The sequence below is a fragment of the Coffea eugenioides genome, chromosome 5, assembly GCF_003713205.1.
Source record: "Coffea eugenioides isolate CCC68of chromosome 5, Ceug_1.0, whole genome shotgun sequence".
Lineage (NCBI taxonomy): Eukaryota > Viridiplantae > Streptophyta > Magnoliopsida > Gentianales > Rubiaceae > Coffea > Coffea eugenioides.
In genome coordinates, this window is record NC_040039.1 from 20,937,168 (window position 1) to 20,962,578 (window position 25,411).

Genomic DNA, 25,411 nt, shown 5'->3' on the forward strand with positions numbered 1-25,411 from the left:
GGAAATCTTGTGAGTGGGCTCTATGAAATCCCACAATGGACTTGATAAACTGATGTGATGATGTTGGGTATTGTTTATGTTGAATTAGTGCTTAAACAAGTGATTATAAGTTAAATGGTGAAAGGAAAACTCAAAGGAAACAAAAGGGAGAAAAGTTCCGGTTCTGCCCCTGCCTTTGCCGCACCTTTTGGTGCAAATTTTTGTGGTCCAATTGACTTGATTCTGATGTAGATATGTTGTATAGGTTGTGTGGAAAGTTTCCACGAAAAATCACTTGATTTGGTTGGCCAAAAGTTGAGATTTTGAAATTTCCTTTAAAACTGGAAAACGTGTCCTGAGCTGCTCTGGCAGTGATTTTGTATCGACTATAACTCTTTGCTCCGATGTCAAAATTTAGTGCCGTTTGTGGCATTAGAAACTAGACATTTCTACTTTTCCAATGGTGTAAAATACATCCCCTGATTCCACTTGAGTGAACCGTACCAACCTTTCAAATTCACCTGTCCTGTTTCTCTGCTGTGTTGAGAAATCTGTTATGAACTGCAACTTGTTGCTCGATTATGAGCTAGTTGTGGACAGAATCTTATAATGATTTCTTCTGAGAAATTTTAGCCTTATGGATTTAGTTTCCAATTCCACCAATGATGCTCAATTCCAAGTTGAATTGAGTGAGTTATGGCCGAATTACGAAACTGCTTTAGTGATTGAAAACCCTCTTTTTGGCTAGTTGTATGACTCTTTTTGAATTGGGACTTGTGATCTTGAAATTCTTGGTGTTAATCACCTACCAAAAACATTTTGGATGTTTCTTAGACATTGTTTCATAAATGGACCATGTTTGAGAAGATTTCATTGGCTAAATGTTTTAGAAAAGGAAAATTGAAGTACAAGGCAGATTTGCCTTGGAAATTCTTGGAAATTTAATGATTTTGTTAACCAACTTGCCGTACGAATTTTTGTATGATATTTAGCAGAGGAATATCCCTTATATGGTAGTGTAATACTACCAAATTTGGTGCCATTCCGAGTCCATTTCGATGCTCAACCAAAGCCCAAAGTTCATGATTTAAATCTGGAAAATCCTTGTTTAGTGAGGAAATTTTAGTAACTTTGAGCCGCTATATTTTGGTGCTCAAAACTCCGATTCTTGTTCCGCTTTTTGTGTTTTAAACTTTGACTGTAACTTTAATTGAGTTCCAAATTTTAGATACTAGTCCGCATTGTGTGAATTTTACCGAATTTCCAAACTTTGCCAAAAAATAACCCAAAACTGTCTTGGTATTCCAAAAACAACATCTTGAACCCAAAATTTGAATGTCATCCATTTGGAATCATGGAAAAGTGTCTTCTAGGAACTTTTAGTACTTTGGAAGTAGTTTCCAACGGTATCAAGTTTTTCAAATTTGGAGTTACAAAAAGTGAGATACGATTTTCCAAAAATTGCTGGTCAAATCTGAAATTTTCCAAACTTAAAGGAAATTGAGGTTTTCGAACTCTCCATTTTCCTTCGATATCGTTTGACCATTTTACACTTGATTTCAAAGATGAAAATCAGATTTCCTTGTATTATTTAAAACCCCACTTTTGAGTCTCGATAAACGAGTAATTAAGGCTCATTTCCATGACATCTTCTTAGATTGTACATGAGTGCAATCTTCCTCGATAATTAGGGATTTTAAGCGATAGTGGGTAATAGTTCATTATTAATTGCTCAGGTACTCAAGAGGACCTTCAAGAGGATCTCACGGAAGACGCCTAAACAATCGCTTGTGCTTACTTCTTGAATTACTTGGTGAGTGCCAAGTGTATGTAAGCTTGATATGTGCTTAATTGTTATTAGTGATTGGAGATTTTGAAAATATTGAGTCGAGTGTGTACCTTACCACACTCGGTCTCATTTGAATGAATCATGAATGACTTGATTGAAATGAAATGAATGAATCGTGAATAACTTGATTGAAATGAAATGAATGATTGAATGTATTGAATGATTGAATGAAATGATTAATTATGCTATGGCTGCATAAGTCGATTGGAGCGATGCCTCATCGACCACTGAACGATTGTAAGTACCACACCGATTTGGTGGGAGGTACCTCTCGAGTCGTCTCAGAACCATTAAGCATTCTAAGTCGATTGGAGCGGTGTCTCATCGACCTCTGAGCGATAGCAAGTACCACACCGATTCGGGTGGGAGGTACCTCTCGAGTTGTCTCAATACCCTAAACCTCTAAAGGATAGCAAGTACCACACCGATTTGGTAGGAGGTACCTCTCGAATCGTTTCAGACCTATAAACTGAGCGATAGTAAGTACCATACCGATTTGGGTGGGAGGTGCCTCTCGAGTCATCTCAGAAACATAAATGGAATATGTAAAATGCTATGAATTTAATTATCTACCGGGGTGATGGGGTGTCGTCACGAGAAAGTATTGAATTGAACTTGGGCAAAGTAAGCAAAGATTTAGCTCCTGAGAGCTCCTACATCCTACTCAAGGGGGTTTATTATAAATTGTGAATTTCTTGAATGTTATAGTTTTCACTATTGTGTAAGTGCTATTGCTATTGAATTACTTGTCTTGCATGTTTTCTTGGCCTCACGAGCATCCGCTCACCCCGTTAGATTTGTTTTCCTTAACAGGAGCTGAAATGGGAGGAATTCTGGAGAAACTTACTTGATGCTTCATTTGATTAGAATTGCGAATGCATTTGTTTAGAATTTGATTTTGGAAGCTGTATATTTTGGGAATGTAAAGTAATTGGGTAGATTATGATGTAAGACATGAACGTTTATTAAGGAATCGACCTTCTTTTATCTCTTCGACTTTTAGTATCGATTGGTTATTATTGAGTTTAAATTGAATTAGTACTGAGTCCTGGTGAGAGTTGGGTAGGCGTTCCGCTGATACCCTTGGGTTCGCCCTTGGGAGAAGTGAGGGCGTCACAATTTCTTTAGTGCACTTTGATGGTAGTGTATAAGCTGAATCTTGACAAAACATGTGTAAAATAGAGGGAAAAGTGACGGTGTCTTCTAGCATGCTTTCTAGTTGCATTTCTTTCACTTTAGGCTCGAGGTTGGTTGTCTTTTTAACTATTTGTTGCTGGAAATTCCAGCCATGAATTGGAATGAGGAACCCCTTGGTTACTCATGTCCCTTGGGTCCAAATGTTCTCTTTTTACTCCAAAACCACATTTGCATCTTTGCACTAGTAGTTACTTGGATTTTCTTTGGTTCACCTAAGCTTTGAATAGTTGAACCACAATACTTTATCTTGGTTGTTCTTAGGGTTTGTTGGTGATCAAGGGCATAACCCGGAGGCGAACTTTTGATGCTATTTTGCTTAAACTGGTGAGTGAGTGTCAAGTGCATGTTTCTTGATATCTTGATTTGGATGATACCACGTGTTATGTGTTGAATATTGAACCTGATAAGGTGAGGGTGTACTTTATTACACTCGTCCTCCTTTTCTTGAATGATCTTGTACTTGCTTGAACTTGATTGACCTGTACTTGTGCTTGACTTGTAAGTGTTGAGCGACAGCATGTACCACACTCAATTCGAGTGGGAGGTGCCTCTCATCCCGTCTCAGTACCTCTACCTTGATTAAGTCGATTGGAGAGTTATCTCATTGACCATACTTGTTCTTGCCTGGGTATACTCGAGTACTATCACCACTGTTTCTATTTGGTGTTCGGCCTCGGTAAGGGGTATGTTTGGTGGATGAAAATTTGGTGTAAAGTGGAGATCTACGGTAATTGTTTTTACTTTTTTAAAACGTTGACGGAGTGTCAACGGGTTTGGATCAAGCTACCGCAACGGGGAAATTGGCTCTTGAGAGCTATTTGTATCCTTTTACTTGAATGCTCTAAATGAGTTGTGGTGTTTGCTTATTTCATTATTTGATGCTTATATTTGATCGATTAAAAGTTTAGTTATGTGACTTGTGACTGCGTGATCATTTGGCACCTCATTGGGCGAAAGCTCACCCTGTTACCATTTGTTTTCCTTACAGGGGGCAAAGTTTTGAGAGCGTGATTTTGGGGAAAGAGTTGAACTAGTTTTAGTTTTATTTTGTTTAGGCTCCTTTGTATTAGTAGTCCTGGCGTGTGAGAGCCCGAAATTTTCTTATTTTCTTGGCATTTATTTTAGTCTTTTGCGTATAATTTCCGTATTTTCTTTCTTATATGAAAATTCTAGGAATTTTTATGAGGACATATGATTTTTACATTTTTTTCCCATATAGGTTATTTTCTGTGTTAATAGTGGTGTACAGTGGATGTGGGACCCACTAGTGCGATAAGTGCGGTAAATGTGATTACTGTGGAGGATTTTGGATATATGGGGATTATATTATATGGTATTATGAACTAATTAGAGGTCAGCCAGTTTAATTAGGTATTGCAAGACAAGGAAGTGATAAGCACCAAAGGTGCTAGGTGTCATGCCATGAATGGAAGTTGGACTTTTGACCATTTTCTTTACCTTTCCTAATAATCAATTTTGACTCTTCCCCTTTGGCCATGCACCTTGAAGACAAAGAAGAGAGAAACCTTCTTCAATTTTTTTTCCTTTCTTACTTGAATCTTGGAATCCAACCATTAATCTCCTAAATTTCTCCACACAAGTGAGTTGTTAAGTGAAGTTAAGGCCTTTGGTGGAGCCATTTGTGAAGAAAAACTACTAGTTATCTTGTTCTTGGAGTTGCTAAGGTGATTTGATAAAATATTGTCCCTTTCGTGGTTATAATGATCAATGAAGAGATTCTAGTGGTGAAGCATGTCATTTTATGGATTAAATCACGAATTATGGTTGAGTTGTCCAAAATTTCTATTTATTGAGGATTTTTCTGTTTTATATTGTATACCATACCTAGCCATGTATTGCTGGTTATATATGAAGTAAATTGGAGCCTCTATAAGCTTATTGTGGGTTATTGTGAAAATTTCCAGATTTTAGAGGGATTTTCGGTTTTAGGGTTTCCAAATGACCCTGTTCTTCCTGGTTCTGTTCGGCTAGGTTAGAGACCGAATTAGCCTTAGTTTAAAACATGAAAGTTGTAGAAAATAAAGTTTTATAGTTTCCTACAAAATATTATCCCAATCGGAGCAACGTAGCCTATGAAAAGACCAAAATACCCCTGCTGCCCTGTTTCTGTCCGAACTTGATAATCAGCTTCTGTAATTGGCTAGTTTGACCAGGAATACTACTGATTTAGTTGTCGATATCTTCGTAAGAATTATACCCTAGTATCTTAGATTTCAGATGGCTTTGGAATCACTTGAATTGGAGTCGTATATGCTGAGATATGATTGAATGAATCAGGACTCCTCGTTGAATTTCACAGTAAACTGCGAACTAGAAAATCTGGGGTTGTTTTGGTAAATTTGACCTAGATACATTACAAACTGGACTGAGTGGCCTTCTTCAACATTGTAGCCCTTTCTCTTAGCTTCGAAACGTTGCAACTTTCACCCCAAACCGATAAGTGTAGCTCCAGTTGTGACCGTTCCACTAAGTAACTTCAAAACTGTCTTTTGCTTTTCAACTTAAACTTCATTTCCGCACATGTCCCTAGCTTGGTTATGCACTTATACATTCTATTGGGCCTTATTTTTGGTAGTGTATGGATTTACTTTGACTCGTATTCGAGCCTTAATTGGGATATTCTTGTTGTATAGGTCGTGCCCGTGATCCGATGCCTACGTCTGAAACTAACTTGTGAATTTGCTTACTTATCTTGGTGAGTGTACCATTATATGGTCTAATGCTTAAATGATTGTGTATACTTGTTATGTGAACTTGAATGGCTTGAATGAGACGAGAGTGTACTTTATCGCTCTCGATCTCTTATCTGTATTACTGTTACTGTCAAATGTGAAATTGTCTACATGTGTGATTTGACATGGCTGAGGGCTTTGCCCGACAACTTAACTGTGCTATCTGAGCTCATACCCCATTGGTCTTTAATCGAATCGAGCCGGCAAGGGCTTGGGCGAATCGATAAAGGACCTTGGGTTCACTGCAGTCGAGTGGAGTGTTAACTTCTCGACCTTATGGTATACTCGAGTATTCCCCTCTCTGTTACTATGACGTGTTCGGGCCCGGTAAGGGGGTGATCGGTGGAAGGGATACGGAGTAAAGTGGGGATCTACGGGATGTTCTTCTCTTCAAAGGTTGACGGAGTGTCAACGGGTTAGAGATCAAGTGCGGCAAGTGGAAAGTGGCTCTTGAGAGCCAATTGTATCCTTTTATTGACTTGTTTTGTTTATGAGCTTTGGAATCATTATGTGATAAAAGGTGTTTACTGGTGTGTCTTGTTGGTACCTCACGAGTTTAAGCTCACCCTCGTTACTTTGTTTTCCTTATAGGGATATGAATAACTGTTAGGGGACTATATTGTTTTGAAGCACGAGTTGAGCTAGTTTTCATATAGTTTGAATATATTCTTTTGTAAAGCTCCTCGATGGTTGGAAAAACCCTAAATGTACTTTGATCTAAATATCTTCCTTTTGATTTGTAAATTACAAACGTATGTGTATAACACTGTTAAACCCGGTTCATGTATCCTATTTGGTTTGGGAATGTTTCTCTGAGGTGTATGGTGACATCTACATTTGATTGGATTCTGGTTGGATAGTGACATGGCGGTCACTTTTCATTTGCGATTTTCGTTTCCCATTTTGTGGGTTTTAAATCGCTTGAGCGCGCTAATATTTTTTGAAACATTTTAGATTATATACGATCGTCTTAGTAGTCCTGGCGAGAGCTGGGAAGGCAGTCCGCTAACCCCTTTGGTACGCCCTAGGGGAAGGTGGGGCTGTCACAGTTGGTATCAGAGCCTAGGTTAGAAGTGACCTAGGCAAGTTTAAAATTTTGTTTCTCAGGACCTGTGAGGGAAGTGTTAAGGTACTGTTAGGTGCGATTATGCTTACGTTGTCTAAGATAAAAACCCTTTTGTTATCTTTATGGGTTATGGCCGGTACGAGTAGACAAGGTAGAGGTGAGCCATCTCAGAGGCGGCCACGAGTTATTGATTACCAGGAGAGGCTGAGAGGTCCGATCCGGCTTTGTACACTGCCAGTCGGACCCGCTGCTGCAAGGCATTGCCAGTATTACTCTTATGCTGACCATGTGGTCTTGGCGGTGCTAGACGAGCGGAGGAGACTTAAGAGTGCCGCCGCAAAGGATCACACTGAGGCGCTTAGACTGAGGGGTGTCCTAAGGATGCAGGGTGACCGGATTGGAGAGCTCCAAGGAGACATAGTTATGGAGCAGGAGCGATCGAATGTTCTGAGGGAACAGTTGCAGGTGGTGAACACCCGCCTTACTAATGTCGTCCGGGAGGTTAGAGACCGTTCCGGAGGCATTATTAACGAGTGCGAGGCGCTAATCCAAGATGTGATTGGTGCCAATGCGCAAGTAGTGGCTCCTGGTAGTAGTACACCTGGCGAAGGGAGCACCCCTAGTTCTAGCCAGGGGGGAGAGTCTGTGGCCTCCGTAGGGAGCTAGGCTAGAGGTCTTTTGAACCACTTTTGATCCCACGAAGGGAATAGTTAGGAAAAGCGCTTAGTTAGTTGTTTTGGCCTAACTTTGTATATAATCTTTTGGAGGACCCCTTTTGTTGCATGGAATTTCTTTTGTGTATGAATGTTCTATGTGTATATATGTCTTGTGTGTTATTTTGATTATTTGCCGATGTTTATAAGTTTATGCCCGTATGGTTCTTTAATTGTTATCACGTGTCTCAACCTTAGAGTGACTTGAACCATGGAGGACACTCGTAGTGGACGAGGCCGTGGACGTGGAAATAGGCAACCTTCTGATAGAGGCACTGCAGAAACCTCGACTGGACCAAACCCTGAACCTAGTATAGATCCAAATGTCCAGATAGCTGCTGCTATGTAGTAAATGACCGACTTGCTGGCCCATGTGGTGCAACAACAGAGCCACAACCCTAACCCACCTGTCGGGAATCCCGAAAACCATGGGAATCACGTAGAAAGTGAGGATCGAGCTCTTGAAAGGTTCCAAAAGTTCTCCCCACCAAAGTTTCTTGGAGGACCCAATCCCGATGTGGCTGAAAGATGGTTGGAGAAGATGGTGGACATCTTTGCGGCCTTACATTACTCCGAAGAGAGGCAGGTTACTTTTGCGGTCTTCCAATTAGAAGGGGCCGCTCGCTCTTAGTGGAATGTTATTCGAACCAAGTGGGAGAGAGAGCAGACACCCAGAACGTGGGTGAACTTTGTAAGAGAATTTAACGCCAAGTACTTTCCGCCCTTGATCCAAGAAAAGAAGGAGGACGAGTTCATCCGACTTCGCCAGGGCACCCAATCCGTGGCTGAATACGAAAGCCAGTTTACCCGATTAGCCAAGTTTTCCCCTGAACTTATTATGACTAAACAAAGAAGGGTACGACGTTTCATTCAGGGGCTAAATGTGAAAATCCAAAAGGATTTAGCCGTGACCCAGATTAACACTTTCAGTGATGTGGTGGATAAGGCTTTGCGAGCCGAGAACGCAAGGCTTCAAGTTCGGAATTTTCAAGTGCGGAAACGTGGGTTTTCTGGAGGTAGTTCTATGTAGGGCGATAAGAGTACCCCTCCCAAATTTGGCCGTGGAGCTGGAGGAGGACGAGTTTCGGGTACGGCAAGAGGGACTCCGCCAAGAGGTGGCCAGATGGGACGAGGCCAACAGAGGAGTGCCTCACAACGAAGCTCCGTCACTGTTTCTCGTGGTTCGTGTGGGTTCTGTGGGAAGCCGAACCACATGGAGGATAACTGCTGGAGAAAGGAGAAGAAGTGCTTACGCTGTGGGAGCACGGAGCACCAGATAGCCAGCTGTCCAGTTCAACCCCGAGAGGCGAGAAGGATCACACAATCTTCTAAGGCGACTTCAGCGCAATCAAAGGTGGAAGTGACGAAATCGAAGGTGCCTGCCCTAGTGGACTCTATCGAGCAACGTCCTGTCCCTGAATCGGCGGAGGTGGTGGAAGGTACGACTCCTGTCTTCCACCGTCTAGCTAGGATTTTGATAGACCCCGATGCCACCCATTCCTTTGTTAACCCTGCATTTATGTGTGGAATTAATATAACCCTTGTAAACCTGCCCTACGAACTGGAAGTAAGTACGCCTACGGGGGACCAGTGTTTGGTTACTAGCAAAATGTATGTAAACTGTGAAATCTGGGTAAGAGAGAGGAAGTTACTGGGGAATTTGATAAGTTTGGCTATTAAGGGGTACGATGTGATTCTAGGCATGGACTGGTTAGCTAGGTATGATGCCCAACTTGACTGTAAAAAGAAAATAGTGGAATTTCATATTCCAGGGGAGGCGACCATAAAGTTAGATGCGAGGGGCAGTTTAGCCTCGTCTGCAATGGTTTCGGGTATTCGGGCTAGGAAACTTTTGAGTAGAGGAGCACGAGGGTTCTTAGCCTTTCTCATCAATGTGAGAACCCGTAATTTTTTTCCCATTTTCTCGGTTTTATTCGGGTTACTGGCATGTTTTCTGCATTTTCTTTATTCAAAAAGTTTCTAGACAATTTTATGAGTAAATATAGTTTTTAGGTGAGTTTTCTAGTATCGGGTAGGTTTTGAGAAATTAAGAGTATATATCGGACGTGGGACCCGCTAGGCGAAAAGTTCGGAAAAATTCGGCCAACTAGGTTAAGTTTCGGATACTGGATTTAAATTATCAGGTGCTAAGAGATAATTAGAGGTTACCCAAGTGGATTGGTGTGAGAGGAAACAAAGTGATAGAGATGCATTTAAAGAAGTGACAAGTGTCACTTGGAGATTGGGTTTACCTTTTGACTACTATTTCTTGTTTTACCATTTGACTAAATAAACCAAAAATTACCAAAAATCATCTTTATTCTTAGCTATTGTGGCCGGCTCTCTCTCTCTAAGCAAAAGAAAGAAAACCTCTCCAAATTCTTGATTCACTCTTGCTCAAATCCAACAACTCAACTATTTAATCTTGCTTTTGTTCCATAGAAAACCTTAAGTGACTGATTGTTAGGTGTTTAGTGGAGTTGTTTGGAAAGCCAAGGTGATTAGTTGCTCTCTCTCTTGTATTACTAAGGTGAGTAGTGAAGGACCCCTCTCCTCCATCTAATGATGTTTAATTCATGATTTGTGGTAGTTAAGATGTAATTTTATGGATTATATCTTGATTTTGGTTCAATTGGTAAAATTTTATAATTATTGGTGATTTTTCTGCTTTCGTATGATTATTATTATGGGGTCATGGATGATTGGAAATGATATTTAAGGAAGCTAGAAGGTGGAAAAAGTGGTTAATTGCAGGAAATTTCTGTTTTGGAAGAAATTTGGAAAGTTAGGGTTTCATGTTCTTACATTCTGCTTGGCACTATAGCTCATAGTTAGAGCCCGAATTGGCCTTGTGTTAAAACATTAAAGTTGTAGGGAATGATATTTTAGAAATGCATGCAAAATTTCAGGTCAATCGGAGCAACGTATCTTGATAAAAGACTGAAATACCCCTGCTGCCCTGGTTCTACCCGAATTTGATAATTGCATCTGTAATTGGTTAATTTGGTTGGGAATGCTTCTGATTTGGTTGTTGGTGCCTACTTATGAATTGTATACTTGTATCTTAGCTTTCGGATGGCTTTGAAATTACTTAATTTGGACTTAGGTAGCCTGACTTATGATGTTTGAACCAGAATGCGGTTTGTGAACCTGTTTTTGCGGTTCTGGTGTCATATCTTGCATTTTTGACCTAGTTACACTCGAAAATGGGTAGAGTAACCTTCTTAAACATTGTATCCCTATCTCTTAGCTTCGAAACGGCGTATCTTGCACCTCCATCCGATAATCGTAGTGCTAAGGGTGCCAAAATCGCAAAATGATGTCAAAATCTATTTTTTTTGGGTTAAAGCTTAATTCCATTTTCGGATCTTCCTGGTTTACTCTAGTGCTGATACATTCTTATGGAGCCCTATTTTGATAGTATTGGGAATTGGTTTATGACTTGTAATCGAGTCTTATTGTGCTTATTTGAATATTTTAGGGCTTGACTTTCATTTCCGGTCATTTTCCTAGCTAAATTTTGTACTTGAATGACTTTGAGCCTATTGAATGGCTGTTGTGATGAATTTATATTTCGTATGACTTTGGGACTGGCTGAGGAAAATAATGAAGCCATGACGGCTGGAAAAGTAAGCAAATTTAGGGGAAATGCTGTCCAATTTTCTAGGCCGTTTGGTTCCTTTAAGTTTGAATTGCCTTTTGGTAGAAATGAAGGGTTTTTGGGTTGTTTGAGCCTAGGTCTTCATGTTACCTTTTCGTTCCCAAAAAATCATGTTTTGCACCCTTGCGTTAGTAATTATTTTGGCGGGACATACGACTGGTAGTCGAGCCTCCCATGTGCATTTTGTATACTCGATTTTGGAAGTGGAACCTTCAATTGTTTTACTTTGGTTCTTTTAGGGTTTCTTGGCGATTAAAGCCAATCTGAAGTGAAAACTTTTGAAGTTTCTGTACTGAAACCGGTGAGTGTACCACTCCCCTCACTTGTGTTTAACTCGATTTCTGTAAATGAAATCTGTGATATGAATTACTGAACTATCTGTTTATTTTGATTGAGACGAGGGTGTACTTTATCACACTCGTTCTCTTGTCTGTTCATATGCCAAATTTTGGTGCGAATCTGAATCTGTTATCTGTTATCTGTATCTGTATCTGTATCTGTATCTGTTCTGATGTCGTTTGGAAGCTGGTATCCAACGACTTTTCTGTGACCTCTGAGCTCAACACCTGTGGCTAGTTACTCGAGTCTGGCCGGCAAGGGTCTGGTCGATTAGATAACTAACCACGGTAGTCTGTTTTGGGATTTTTGGGTATTGAGACCCTTGATTTCAGTATACTCGAGTATTACCATTTCTGAACTGATTGGATTTCGGGCCCGGTGGGGGTATGTGAGGTGGAAGGAATCGAAGAAAGTGGAGTCTACGGTATTGGTTATTTCTGTAACGTTGACGGAGTGTCAACTGTTATTTCGATCAAGTTTCGGTGAAGCAAATGGGAATTTGGCTCCTGAGAGCCACCCGTATCCTTTCTGTCTATGGTGTTTGTTCACTTCCTTATTTGATGCACATATGTGATTAATTGAATATGAAGTTCCATGTTTCTTATTTGCTATTATTTTGGTACCTCATTGAGCGTAAGCTCACCTCTTCCCGTTATCTTTGTTTTTTCTTACAGGGAACCACTTTTGGGGCTAAGATGTTTTGACGCACGAGTCGAGCTAGTTTTATTATATTTTTTGTAAAGCTCCTCGATAGTTGAAAAATCCTAAATGTATTTTGATCTAATTATCTTCTTTTGTTCCGTAAATTACAAACGTATGTGTATACACTATTTACCCTGTTCATGTATCCTATTTGGATTGGAAATGTTTTCCCGAGTCATATGGCCATATCTGTATTCGTTGGGCTCCTGGCAGGGTGGTGATGTGGGAACCACTATTCATTTTTGGTGTTGATTTTCGTTTTGCCATTTGGCGACTTTGAATCGTTTGAGCGCGCTATTACCTTCCTAAATGTTTTCGATTTCTTTTAACGACTCGACTGAGTCCTGGCAAGAGCTGGGCAGGCGGCCCGCCGAACCCTTTGGTTCGCCTTAGAGGGAGGTGGGGCTGTCACAGTTGGTATCAGAGCTTAGGCTTCCGATCTCTGTAGTGTATCCTAGGCTAAAGTTTAGGATGCCGGACTGTGGGATTTGATTTGATTTGACAGTTAAGGACTAAGTGCTCGTTCGAGCATAAACTATGAATTGTGAGTGTTATGGGCCTTTAATCCTTTCCGTGGTATTGGAGGATCATAGATAGGTACGTTGGGTAGGAATTTCGATTGTAGATAGTTTACTCTTGGGACTGGCCAGCTCGAGATGTGAATTATCTTATTTCGGATTCTCGTGCCCGAGTACTCTAAAGTTGAGGCGGCGTTAAGTACTTGGAATTTTCATTGTGGAAACATGAACAGGCTTTGTCTGACTAGAATGAGCACAAGAGGTCAATGGACATCTAGTTTGGATAGTAAATGACGTGAGATACCAGACGGGCTGATACTGGGTCGACTTCACCTTTTTCCTTTTGGTTCGCCCGTATATTACTACCACCTGACGTTAGTATATGTGTTTGTGTATATGGTTATCTGTCCAACTTGCTATGTATTTGTGTACTTGCTTATCCGTCTTTTGATATGGCGTGTTATGTGCGATATGTTATTTGTGTAATTGGTATGATGGATTTTGTTATTTTAGTCAATTTACTGCATTCATTCATTAAAGTACCCTTTTGGAAAGAAAAGAGAGAGGGAGGAAAAAAAAAACTATATATATATATGGAGGGAAGACATAGTCGTGGACATGGTCATAGCTGTGGAACAAAATGAGACCGAGAGTCAAGAGAAGAAATGGAGGAAACAACAGCTGAATAAATCATGGACCGAGAGTGCCACTTGTAGTCAAGACTTTATTATGACCCATTGTTTTGCCCGACAGGCTACCATCTGAGTTCCAGCAATTATGTGAGATGGCACATTGGGTTGAGATGTATAAGGAAATCGCGATTCTTCGAGACGAAATAGAAGTCCAAAAGAAACTAGTCGCATACTGGGAAGGGCGATGGAAGCACGAGTATTCAGAGAAAATTGAGCTCTTGCACAAGAACTTAGAGCTAAAAAGGAAATACAAAGGGATTTCCGAGAAGGCCTTAGCAATGGCACAAAGCACTACTTCTATGGGGGTTCCAGAGAAAACTCAAAGGACAGAAGTTGCAAGGCCACAAGTGAAGACCTTCCATGCAAAGAAAAGGAGCGCATCTCTTGAGAGTCAAAGGCCAGAACAGGGTAAGCGAGATATGTCATTAGCTAAGAAGGGTCGTGGAGAGGGTGGTGTGACAATCTGTGGTTATTGTAGAAAATCCAATCATATTGAAGTGGATTGTTGGAGAAAGAGGAGGAGATGTTTGCGCTGTAGGAGCGCTGAGCATCGGGTTGCTAATTGCCCGGGTTTATTGCACGAAAAGAAAGGAACCCAGCAGCCAACCCAGACCGACCCTGGACCGTCAACTAGAGAAGGGACTGGAATGAAGAGCTCGTTTCTTCTGAGGACGTAGAAGGTACAGGCTACTGGTTACTTTAGATTTGATAGATTCCGTTCATAGAAAATTTCGAGGACGAAATTTCTTAAGGGGGAGAGAGTGTGAGAACCCGTAATTTTTTTTCCATTTTCTCGGTTTTATTCGGGTTACTGGCATGTTTTCTGCATTTTCTTTATTCAAAAAGTTTCTAGATAATTTTTATGAGTAAATATAGTTTTTAGGTGAGTTTTCTAGTATCGGGTAGGTTTTGAGAAATTAAGAGTATATATCGGACGTGGGACCCGCTAGGGCAAAAAGTTCAGAAAAATTCGGTCAACTAGGTTAAGTTTCGGATACTGGGTTTAAATTATCATGTGCAAAGAGATAATTAGAGGTTACCCAAGTGGATTGGTGTGAGAGGAAACAAAGTGATAGAGATGCATTTAAAGAAGTGACAAGTGTCACTTGGAGATTGGGTTTACCTTTTGACTACTATTTCTTGTTTTACCATTTGACTAAATAAACCAAATATTACCAAAAATCATCTTCATTCTTAGCTATTGTGGCCGGCTCTCTCTCTCTAAGCAAAAGAAAGAAAACCTCTCCAAATTCTTGATTCACTCTTGCTCAAATCCAACAACTCAACCATTTAATCTTGCTTTTGTTCCATAGAAAACCTTAAGTGAGTGATTGTGAGGTGTTTAGTGGAGTTGTTTGGAAGGCCAACGTGATTAGTTGCTCTCTCTCTTGTATTACTAAGGTGAGTAGTGAAGGACCCCTCTCCTCCATCTAATGATGTTTAATTCATGATTTGTGGTAGTTAAGATGTAATTTTATGGATTATATCTTGATTTTGGTTCAATTGGTAAAGTTTTATAATTATTGGTGATTTTTCTGCTTTCGTATGATTATTATTATGGGGTCATGGATGATTGGAAATGATATTTAAGGAAGCTAGAAGGTGGAAAAAGTGGTTAATTGCAGGAAATTTCTGTTTTGGAAGAAATTTGGAAAGTTAGGGTTTCATGTTCTTACATTCTGCCCGGCACTATAACTCATAGTTAGAGCCCGAATTTGCCTTGTGTTAAAACATGAAAGTTGTAGGGAATGATATTTTAGTTAGTCTTACAAAATTTTAGATCAATCGGAGCAACGTAACATGAGAAAACACTGAAATACCCCTGCTGCCCTGGTTCTACCCGAATTTGATAATTGCGTCTGTAATTGATTAATTTGGTTGGGAATGCTTCTGATTTGGTTGTTGGTGCCTTCTGATGAATTGTATCCTTGTATCTTAGCTTTCGTATGGCTTTTGAATTACTTAATTTGGACTTAGGTAGCCTGACTTATGATGTTTGAACCAGAATGCGGTTTGTGAACCTGTTTTTGCGGTTCTGGTGTCATATCTTGCATTTTTGACCTAGTTACACTCGAAACTGGGCAGAGTAGCCTTCTTCAACATTGTAACCCTATCTCTTAGCTTCGAAATGGCATATCTTAAACCTCCATCCGATAATCGTAGTGCCAAGGGTACCAAAACCGTAAAATGATATCAAAAACTATTTTTTTTGGGTTAAAGCTTAATTCCATTTTCGGATCTTCCTGGTTTACTCTAGTGCTGATACATTCTTATGGAGCCCTATTTTGATAGTATTGGGAATTGGTTTATGACTTGTAATCGAGTATTATTGTGCTTATTTGAATATTTTAGGGCTTGACTTTCATTTCCGGTCATTTTCCTAGCTAAATTTTGTACTTGAATGACTTTGAGCCTATTGAATGGCTGTTGTGATGAATTTATATTTCGTATGACTTTGGGACTGGCTGAGGAAAATAATGAAGCCAGAACGGCTGGAAAAGTAAGGAAATTTAAGGGAAATGCTGTCCAATTTTCTAGGCCATTTGGTTCCTTTAAGTTTGAATTGCCTTTTGGTAGAAATGAAGGGTTTTTGGGTTGTTTGAGACTAGGTCTTCATGTTACCTTTTCGTTCCCAAAAAATCATGTTTTGCACCCTTGCGTTAGTAATTATTTTGGCGAGGCATACGACTGGTTGTCGAGCCTCACATGTGCATTCTGTATACTCGATTTTGGAAGTGGAACCTTCAATTGTTTTACTTTGGTTCTTTTAGGGTTTCTTGGCGATTAAAGCCAATCTGAAGTGAAAACTTTTGAAGTTTCTGTACTGAAACCGGTGAGTATACCACTCCCCTCACTTGTGTTTAACTCGATTTCTGTACATGAAATCTGTGATATGAATTACTGAACTATCTGTTTATTTTGATTGAGACGAGGGTGTACTTTATCACACTCGTTCTCTTGTCTGTTCATATGCCAAATTTTGGTGCGAATCTGAATCTGCTATCTGTTATCTGTATCTGTATCTGTATCTGTTCTAATGTCGTTTGGAAGCTAGTATCCAACGACTTTTCTGTGACCTCTGAGCTCAACACCTGTGGCTAGTTACTCGAGTCGGGCCGGCAAGGGCCTGGTCGATTAGATAACGAACCACGGTAGTCTATTTTGGGATCTTTGGGTATTGAGACCCTTGATTCCGGTATACTCGAGTATTACCATTTCTGAACTGATTGGATTTCAGGCCCGGTGGGGGTATGTGAGGTGGAAGGAATCGAAGAAAGTGGAGTCTACGGTATTGGTTATTTCTGTAACGTTGACGGAGTGTCAACTGTTATTTCGATCAAGTTTCGGTGAAGCAAATGGGAATTTGGCTCCTGAGAGCCACCCGTATCCTTTCTGTCTATGGTGTTTGTTCACTTCCTTATTTGATGTACATATGTGATTAATTGAATATGAAGTTCCATGTTTCTTATTTGCTATTATTTTGGTACCTTATTGAGCGTAAGCTCCCGTTATCTTTGTTTTTCCTTATAGGGAACCACTTTTGGGGCTAAGATGTTTTGACGCACGAGTCGAACTAGTTTTATTATATTTTTTGTAAAGCTCCTCGATAGTTGAAAAACCCTAAATGTATTTTGATCTAATTATCTTCTTTTGTGGCGTAAATTACAAACGTATGTGTATACACTATTTACCCTGTTCATGTATCCTATTTGGATTGGAAATGTTTTCCTGAGTCATATCTGTATTCGTTGGGCTCCTGGCGGGGTGGTGATGTGGCAACCACTATTCATTTTTGGTGTTGATTTTCGTTTTGCCATTTGGCGACTTTGAATCGTTTGAGCGCGCTATTACCTTCCTAAACGTTTTCGATTTCTTTTAACGACTAGACTGAGTCCTGGCGAGAGCTGGGCAGGCTGCCCGCCGAACCCTTTGGTTCGCCTTAGGGGGAGGTGGGGCTGTCACAATCAACACTCCCACTGATAAGTTAAACGTAGAAGATGTTCCAGTAGTGGGCGAATATTCGGACGTGTTTCCCGATGAGCTAGTGAATCTACCACCGCAAAGAGAGATAGAATTTGAGATTAACTTATTACCAGGGACTTCACCTATCTCTAAGACCCCATACCGTATGGCACCTGCTGAACTTAAGGAGTTGAAGTTACAATTGCATGACCTTTTAAAGCGGGGTTTTATTCGTGAGAGTGGATCTCCTTGGGGAGCACCCGTTCTCTTTGCTAAAAAGAAGGACGGGACCTTGAGATTATTCATCGATTACCGAGGGTTGAACAACGTAACCGTTAAGAATAAGTACCTACTACCCCACATTGATGAGCTGTTTGACCAGTTGCAAGGTGCAGTGGTCTTTTCAAAACTGGACCTTCGACAGGGGTACTACCAATTATTGATCCGAAAAGAAGATGTGCCTAAAACTGTCTTCAATTCTCGGCTAGGGTTTTGATCCAACAGTTTTTGACGTCATTTTACGGTAATAGCACCAAAGGCACTACGATTATCGGATGAAGGTTCAAGACCCACCGTTTCGAAGCTAAGAGATAGGGATAGAATATTACAGAAGGTAACTTAACCCAGTTTCGAGTGTAACCAGGTCAAAAATGCAAGATACTACACCAGAACCGTAAAAACAGATTCACAGAACGCATTCTAGTGCAAACATCATAAATCAGTCTACCTAAGTCCAAATCCAGAAATTACAAAACCACCTGAAAGCTAAGAAACAGGGCTACATTTCATCAGAAGGCCTCAACAACCAATTCGGAAGCATTCCTAACCAAAATAACCAATTACAGAAGCAATTCTCCAATTCGGGTAAAACCAGAACAGCAAGGGTAATTTCGACTTTTCTCAAGCTACGCTACTCCGATTGACCTGAAATTTTTCAGGCACCTCTAAAATATCATTCCCTACAACTTTAATGTTTTAAGCCAAGGCCAATTCAGCCTCTAACTAGGAGCTACAAAATCGGGTAGAATGTTCTTCATAAAAACCCTAACTTGTCAATTTTTCTTCCAAACAGAAATTGGTTGTAATTACCCACTTTTTCCACCTCATAGAGTCCTTAAACATCATTTCCAATCATCATATATAGCCACACAATCATGTTCATATTAAAACAGAAAAATCCCCAAAAATTATAAAACTTCATCAATTCAACCACAAATCAAGATGTAATCCATAATATTGCACCTTATACTACCACTAATCACAAATTAAGCATCATTAGAGGGAGGAGAATGGTTCTTCTCAACTCACTTTAGAAACAAGAGAGAGAGAGCAATAGGTCTTCTTAGCTTTCCAAATAACTCCACAAATCAACTCACTAACACTAATTGAAGAGGTTTTATGGAGAAATTGCAAGTTTCAATGGTTGGTTGGATGGATTTGAGCTAAATGGAAGCAAAACTTGAAGAGTTTCTTTCTTTCTTTTTGAGAGAGAGAGCCGGCCAAAGATGAGAGAAAATGGTGAATTTTTTGGTTAATTTTGTGATTTATTTGGTCAATTAGAAAAAGGTGAATAGTGGTCTTAGGTAAGAACCAATCTCATGGTGACACTTGTCTCCTCATTTATGACTTGCCTAACTTTTGTCTCTCTTATACCAATCCACTTAGCATCCTCTACTTATCTCTTAACACCCGGTAAATTAATTCCAGTATCCAAAACTTAACCTAGTTGGCCGAATTTTTCTGAACTTTTCGCACTAGTGGGTCCCACGTCCGGTATACGCTCTTAATTTCTCAAAACCTATTCGATACTAGAAAAATCATCTATAAACTATATTTACTCAATAAAATTATCTGGGAAATTTTCTAATAAAGAAAATGTCGAAAAGGCGGGCGAACAATAAAATAACCCTAGAAACTTAGAAAATTTCGGGCTCTCACACTCTCTCCCCCTTAAAAGAATTTCGTCCTCGAAATTCCTTATCATTGCCTTCTTCGGGATACAAAAATTTTTCTACTTCAGTATCATACTTAGCTACCCAATCAGTATCCTTTCACTAGCCAAGCTCATTGAGTTCTTCTTTCCCCAAATTGCAAACAGTGAGCAAACAGTGGAATACCTGAATCTTACCTTCCACGTCCTCAAATGGGTCAGAGACTTGATGTTGTTCTAAGGAGTACACTCTAGCTGACACTTTCGATCCGTTCTTTTCCCCCTTCGACTGGTCAGGGTTGGTCGTGGTTGGCTGTTGCCTCCTACTCCCTTCTCGAGCTCGGCTTGGGCAATTTGCAATTTGATGATCTACGCTCCCACAACGCAGACATTTTCTTCCTTTCTTCCAGCAGACCTCCTCCGTGTGATTTGGCTTCCCACAGTACCCGCAGGGACCACGGGAAGTGGAGACTGAGCCTTTTTGTAAGGCACCACTTGACATCCCAGGTAGTTGTACTCCTCCGTTTCCCCTTCCAATCTTAGGAGGTGTACTTTTATCTCCTTGCTCCGAACGGCTTCCAGGAAATCCCCTTTTCTTGACTTGAAAATTCTTAACTTGTAACCTCGCACTTTCAACTCGTTGAGCTTTCTCCACCGCATCACTAAAAGTATTAAGTTGGGCCACGGCCAAGTCCTTCTGAATCTCAACGTTTAATCCTTGGACGAAACGCCTTACCCTCCTTTGCTCAGTCACGATAAGCTCGGGAGCGAACTTGGACAACCTGGTGAACTGGCTCTCATATTCGACGACGGTTTGAGTTCCCTGGCGGAGCCTAATGAACTCATCTTCCTTCTTTTCCTGGATCAGAGGTGGGAAATACTTCGTGTTGAACTCTCTCATGAAATTCACCCACGTCCTTAGGGTTTGTTCTCTTTCCCATTTCATCCTTATGATGTTCCACCAAGATCGGGCCGCTCCCTCCAGTTGGAAGACGGCAAATGTCACATGTCGCTCCTCAGTGTAGTGTAGCGCGGCAAAGATATCAATCATCTTCTCTAACCATCTCTCGGCCACATCGGGGTCTGGTCCTCCCAGGAATTTCGGTGGCAAAAACTTCTGAAATCGTTCAAGAGCTTTATCCTCACCCTCGATATGATTACCAGGATTTCCCGGCTGATGATTAGGATTTTGACCTTGATGTTCTACTACATGAGCCAACAGGTCAGTCATTCGTTGAATGGCTGCGGCCACTTGTACGTTCGGATCAACCCTAGGTTCAGGGTTTGGTTCAGACGTAGTTCCCCTAGTATCCCCTTCAGTCGTGGGTTGCCTAATTCCGCGACCACGACCACGTCCACTACGGGTGCCTTCCATATGGCTTGACCAGTCTAGGGTTGGACCACGAATACGGTATTAAAACCAAAGTATGCAGGTGCAAGTGATATAAGTAGGCAATATACATATAACACATCTAACACAAACAGATCACACATTAGCAGTCAAATGGATACAAGCAAAAGGACACATCCTTCATGATACTAACTAAGCCACTGGTACAAGAGCAACCAACTAAAAACTGTCCCTCTCTAGGGTTTCGGGCACACTCTACAATTTATATCTTAGGCATGGTTAATCATTCGTAATGAAACCCTAACACATCACATGACGTTCCATAGAATCGAATTTCTAGTCCGCCCAAGTCATTTCTAACCTAGGCTCTCGGCTATTTAGTAGTCGGGTACAAGAATCCCAAAATAAGATAATTCACAACTCGGGCTGGCCAGTCCCAAGAGTAATCCATCTACAATCGAGATTCTTACCAGACCTACAGATCTATTGTCTCCAAGTACCATGATAAAGGTTTAAAACCTAAAACATTTCATGATCCAAAGCTTATGCTCAAAAGAGCACTTAAACATTCGTACACATTCACGGAATAGGGACCATAACACCACTTGGCCCAAGCTCACTCCGCGCAGAGACCACGCGAAGCAGCTCTGATACCACCTGTGACAGCCCCACCTACCCCTAAGGCGAACCAAAGGGTTCGGCGGACCGCCTGCCCAGCTCTCGCCGGGACTACGGGGTCAAATCACTCCCAACTCTATAGCACGCGTGATAGAAACCAAAGAAAACGAACGATTGGGAAACCTCCAAGTTAAATGTAACTTACCAACCCATAGTATTGTCGAAATTCCTGCCAGACTCTTTTTTTTTCTTTTCACACTTGGATACTATACTCGTCCGAAATCTCAGAAATTCATTAAACTCCATGTAACCATAAAGAATGAACACGTTCGAGCGGGGTAACCCATGTACAGGATTAAACACTCTTATATATATATAAATACATGATTGCCAATTTACAAATCAAAAGGGAGTTGTTTGATCGAAATATATTCAAGGTTTCTATCTATTGAGGAGCTATACAAAAGAATATATATCTAGCTCAACTCATGCTTCCAAACATCATTGTTTCCAAAAGATTTTCCTGTAAGGAAAATAAGGATAACAAAACGGGGTGAGCTATAAGCTCAATGAGGTACCAAAAATAATAATAACAATCAAGGACCAAGGAACTTCATGCTCAATAATCACATAGGTGTACCAAATAAGGAGATATGTAAACAACTTTAGATAGAAAGGATACAGATGGCCCTCAGGAGCCAATTTCCCGTTGCAGTACTTGATCCGACTACGTTGACCCTCCGTCAACTTCCAACTAAAGAAAACCAGTCCAGTAGAACACCGCTTTAACGCCGAATCCCGTTCACCATTCATACCCCTTACCGGGCCCGAACGCCAAATAGAAACAGGAATGGTAATACTCGAGTATACCGGAATCAAGAGTCTCAATACTCAAAGATTCCATAAAAATAGGCACCCACGGATTGTCAATTTTCTCGACCAAGCCCTTGCATGGCTCGATTTAATTAACTCCCCATGAGGTTGAGCTCGTGTTTAACAGGACGATCAAGTTTAACAGGACGATCGTGGACTCACTTCCAAACGATCGCATCACAAGTGCAAGTATCAAGTTCAAGTACATAACAAGTACAGGCAAGAGGACGAGTGTGATAAAGTACACCCTCGTCTCATACAAGGTAAACAGTCGGGAAAGATATTCAAGTAGCAAGTTGCAAGTACAGAAAACCAGTTTAACAATAACTCAGGGAAGTACACTCACCGGATCAAACAAGGATAATTTCGAAAGTTTCCTTCCCAAGTATGACTTTACTCGTCGTTACCTCCTAGAACAATCAAGGCAAACACTTAAAACTCGACTCCAAGACCGAGTATGAAATTCGCAAGTGAGACTCGGTTACGAGCCATATGCCTAGTCAAAAGAACCATTAATGCAAAGCAAAGAGTTGACCTCGGAGTGAAAAGGTAACAATTAGTCTTAAAAGCATGAACAACCTCAAAGCCCTTCCTACAACGACTGACCAACTCCAAATTGGAAGTAGATAAAGAAAGCAAGATCAATACTAGGAAAACAGAATTTTTTCCAGTTCCGCGCGACCTTATAAGAAAAATCATATCTCAAGTTTTGGAAGTCCAAAATTAATAAAAGTTATACCGTTGGAAAATAAATTCAAAGGGCTATAACTTTCTAGAAAACACTATTGTAAGATTCAGAACGTAAGTCAGTCGAATTCAAGTCGCAAGTTGCTGCCTTGTCCAATGGAGGACAGAACAGGTACAAGATTTCAGTCATATTTGAAAAATCACCATAAATTGGACAAATAAAATAGGATCTGACATTCACACGGTTTATAACCCTATGAATCTAGTTTAGAACGCAACAAACGGAACTCAATTCCGACATTTCTACATCAAGATATAGCAAATCTCCCGAGACTGCACCGAAGCTCCTACAAACATTTGGACAGCACTTCCCCTTGTCTTTCTTTACTTTTCCAGCCATCAAGGCTTCGTTTGTTTTCCTCAATCACTCCCAAAGGCACACACATAATAAGTTCATTCAATAGCCATTCAATAAGCCCCAAGTAGTACAAGTACAATTCAAGCTAGGGAAAAGTCCGGAAATGAAAGTCAAGCCCTAAAATATTCAAATAAGCACAATAAGACTCAATTACAAGTCATAAACCAATGCCAAATACTACCGAAATAGGGTTCCATAAGCATACATAAGCATTAGACGAAACCAGAAAAATCCGGAAATGGAACTAGCTTTAACCCTGAAAAAATAATTTTTGACGTCATTTTGCGGTAATAGCACCAAAGGCACTACGATTATCGGATGAAGGTACAAGACCCACCGTTTCGAAGCTAAGAGATAGGGCTAGAATATTACAGAAGGTCACTTAACCCAGTTTCAAGTGTAACCAGGTAAAAAATGCAAGATACTTCACCAGAACCGTAAAAACAGATTCACAGAACGCATTCTAGTGCAAACATCATAAATCAGTCTACCTAAGTCCAAATCCAGAAATTACAAAACCACCTGAAAGCTAAGAAACAGGGCTACATTTCATCAGAAGGCCTCAACAATCAATTCGGAAGCATTCCTAACCAAAATAACCAATTACAGAAGCAATTCTCCAATTCGGGTAAAACCAGAACAGCAAGGGTAATTTCGACTTTTCTCAAGCTACGCTACTCCGATTGACCTGAAATTTTGTAGGAACCTCTAAAATAGCATTCCATACAACTTTAATTTTTTAAGCCAAGGCCAATTCGGCCTCTAACTAGGAGCTACAAAACCGGGGCAGAATGTTCTTCATAAAAACCCTAACTTGTCAATTTTTCTTCCAAACAGAAATTGGTTGTAATTACCCACTTTTTCCACCTCATAGAGTCCTTAAACATCATTTCCAATCATCATATATAGCCACACAATCATGTTCATATTAAAACAGAAAAATCCCCAAAAATTATAAAACTTCATCAATTCAACCACAAATCAAGATGTAATCCATAATATTGCACCTTATACTACCACTAATCACAAATTAAGCATCATTAGAGGGAGGAGAATGGTTCTTCTCAACTCACCTTAGAAACAAGAGAGAGAGAGCAATAGGTCTTCTTAGCTTTCCAAATAACTCCACAAATCAACTCACTAACACTAATTGAAGAGGTTTTATGGAGAAATTGCAAGTTTCAATGGTTGGTTGGATGGATTTGAGCTAAATGGAAGCAAAACTTGAAGAGTTTCTTTCTTTCTTTTTGAGAGAGAGAGCCGGCCAAAGAGGAGAGAAAATGGTGAATTTTTTGGTTAATTTTGTGATTTATTTGGTCAATTAGAAAAAGGTGAATAGTGGTCTTAGGTAAGAACCAATCTCATGGTGACACTTGTCTCCTCATTTATGACTTGCCTAACTTTTGTCTCTCTTATACCAATCCACTTAGCATCCTCTACTTATCTCTTAACACCCGGTAAATTAATTCCAGTATCCAAAACTTAACCTAGTTGGCCGAATTTTTCCGAACTTTTCGCACTAGTGGGTCCCACGTCCGGTATACGCTCTTAATTTCTCAAAACCTATTCGATACTAGAAAAATCATCTAAAAACTATATTTACTCAATAAAATTATCTGGGAAATTTTCTAATAAAGAAAATGTCGAAAAGGCGGGCGAACAATAAAATAACCCTAGAAACTTAGAAAATTTCGGGCTCTCACACTCTCTCCCCCTTAAAAGAATTTCGTCCTCGAAATTCCTTATCATTGCCTTCTTCGGGATACAAAAATTTGTCTACTTCAGTATCATACTTAGCTACCCAATCAGTATCCTTTCACTAGCCAAGCTCATTGAATTCTTCTTTCCCCAAATTGCAAACAGTGAGCAAACGGTGGAATACCCGAATCTTACCTTTCACGTCCTCAAATGGGTCAGAGACTTGATGTTGTTCTAAGGAGTACACTCTAGCTAACACCTTCGATCCATTCTTTTCCCCCTTCGACTGGTCAGGGTTGGTCGTGGTTGGCTGTTGCCTCCAACTCCCTTCTCGAGCTCGGCCTGGGCAATTTGCAATTTGATGATCCGTGTGAGGCCCCAGTCCGTTCTACGTTGATATATTC

The 25,411-nt window shown here is 40.4% G+C and overlaps 1 protein-coding gene across 1 annotated transcript; it reads left to right on the forward strand.

Moving 5' to 3' along the window:
* The first annotated feature begins 7,909 nt into the window (after window positions 1-7,909).
* Window positions 7,910-9,272, forward strand: LOC113771255. The gene is made up of 3 exons (XM_027315857.1): window positions 7,910-8,143; window positions 8,588-9,124; window positions 9,258-9,272. The coding sequence occupies exons 1-3, from the start codon at window positions 7,910-7,912 to the stop codon at window positions 9,270-9,272; spliced, it is 786 nt and encodes a 261-aa protein (XP_027171658.1).
* The last annotated feature ends 16,139 nt before the right edge of the window (window positions 9,273-25,411 follow it).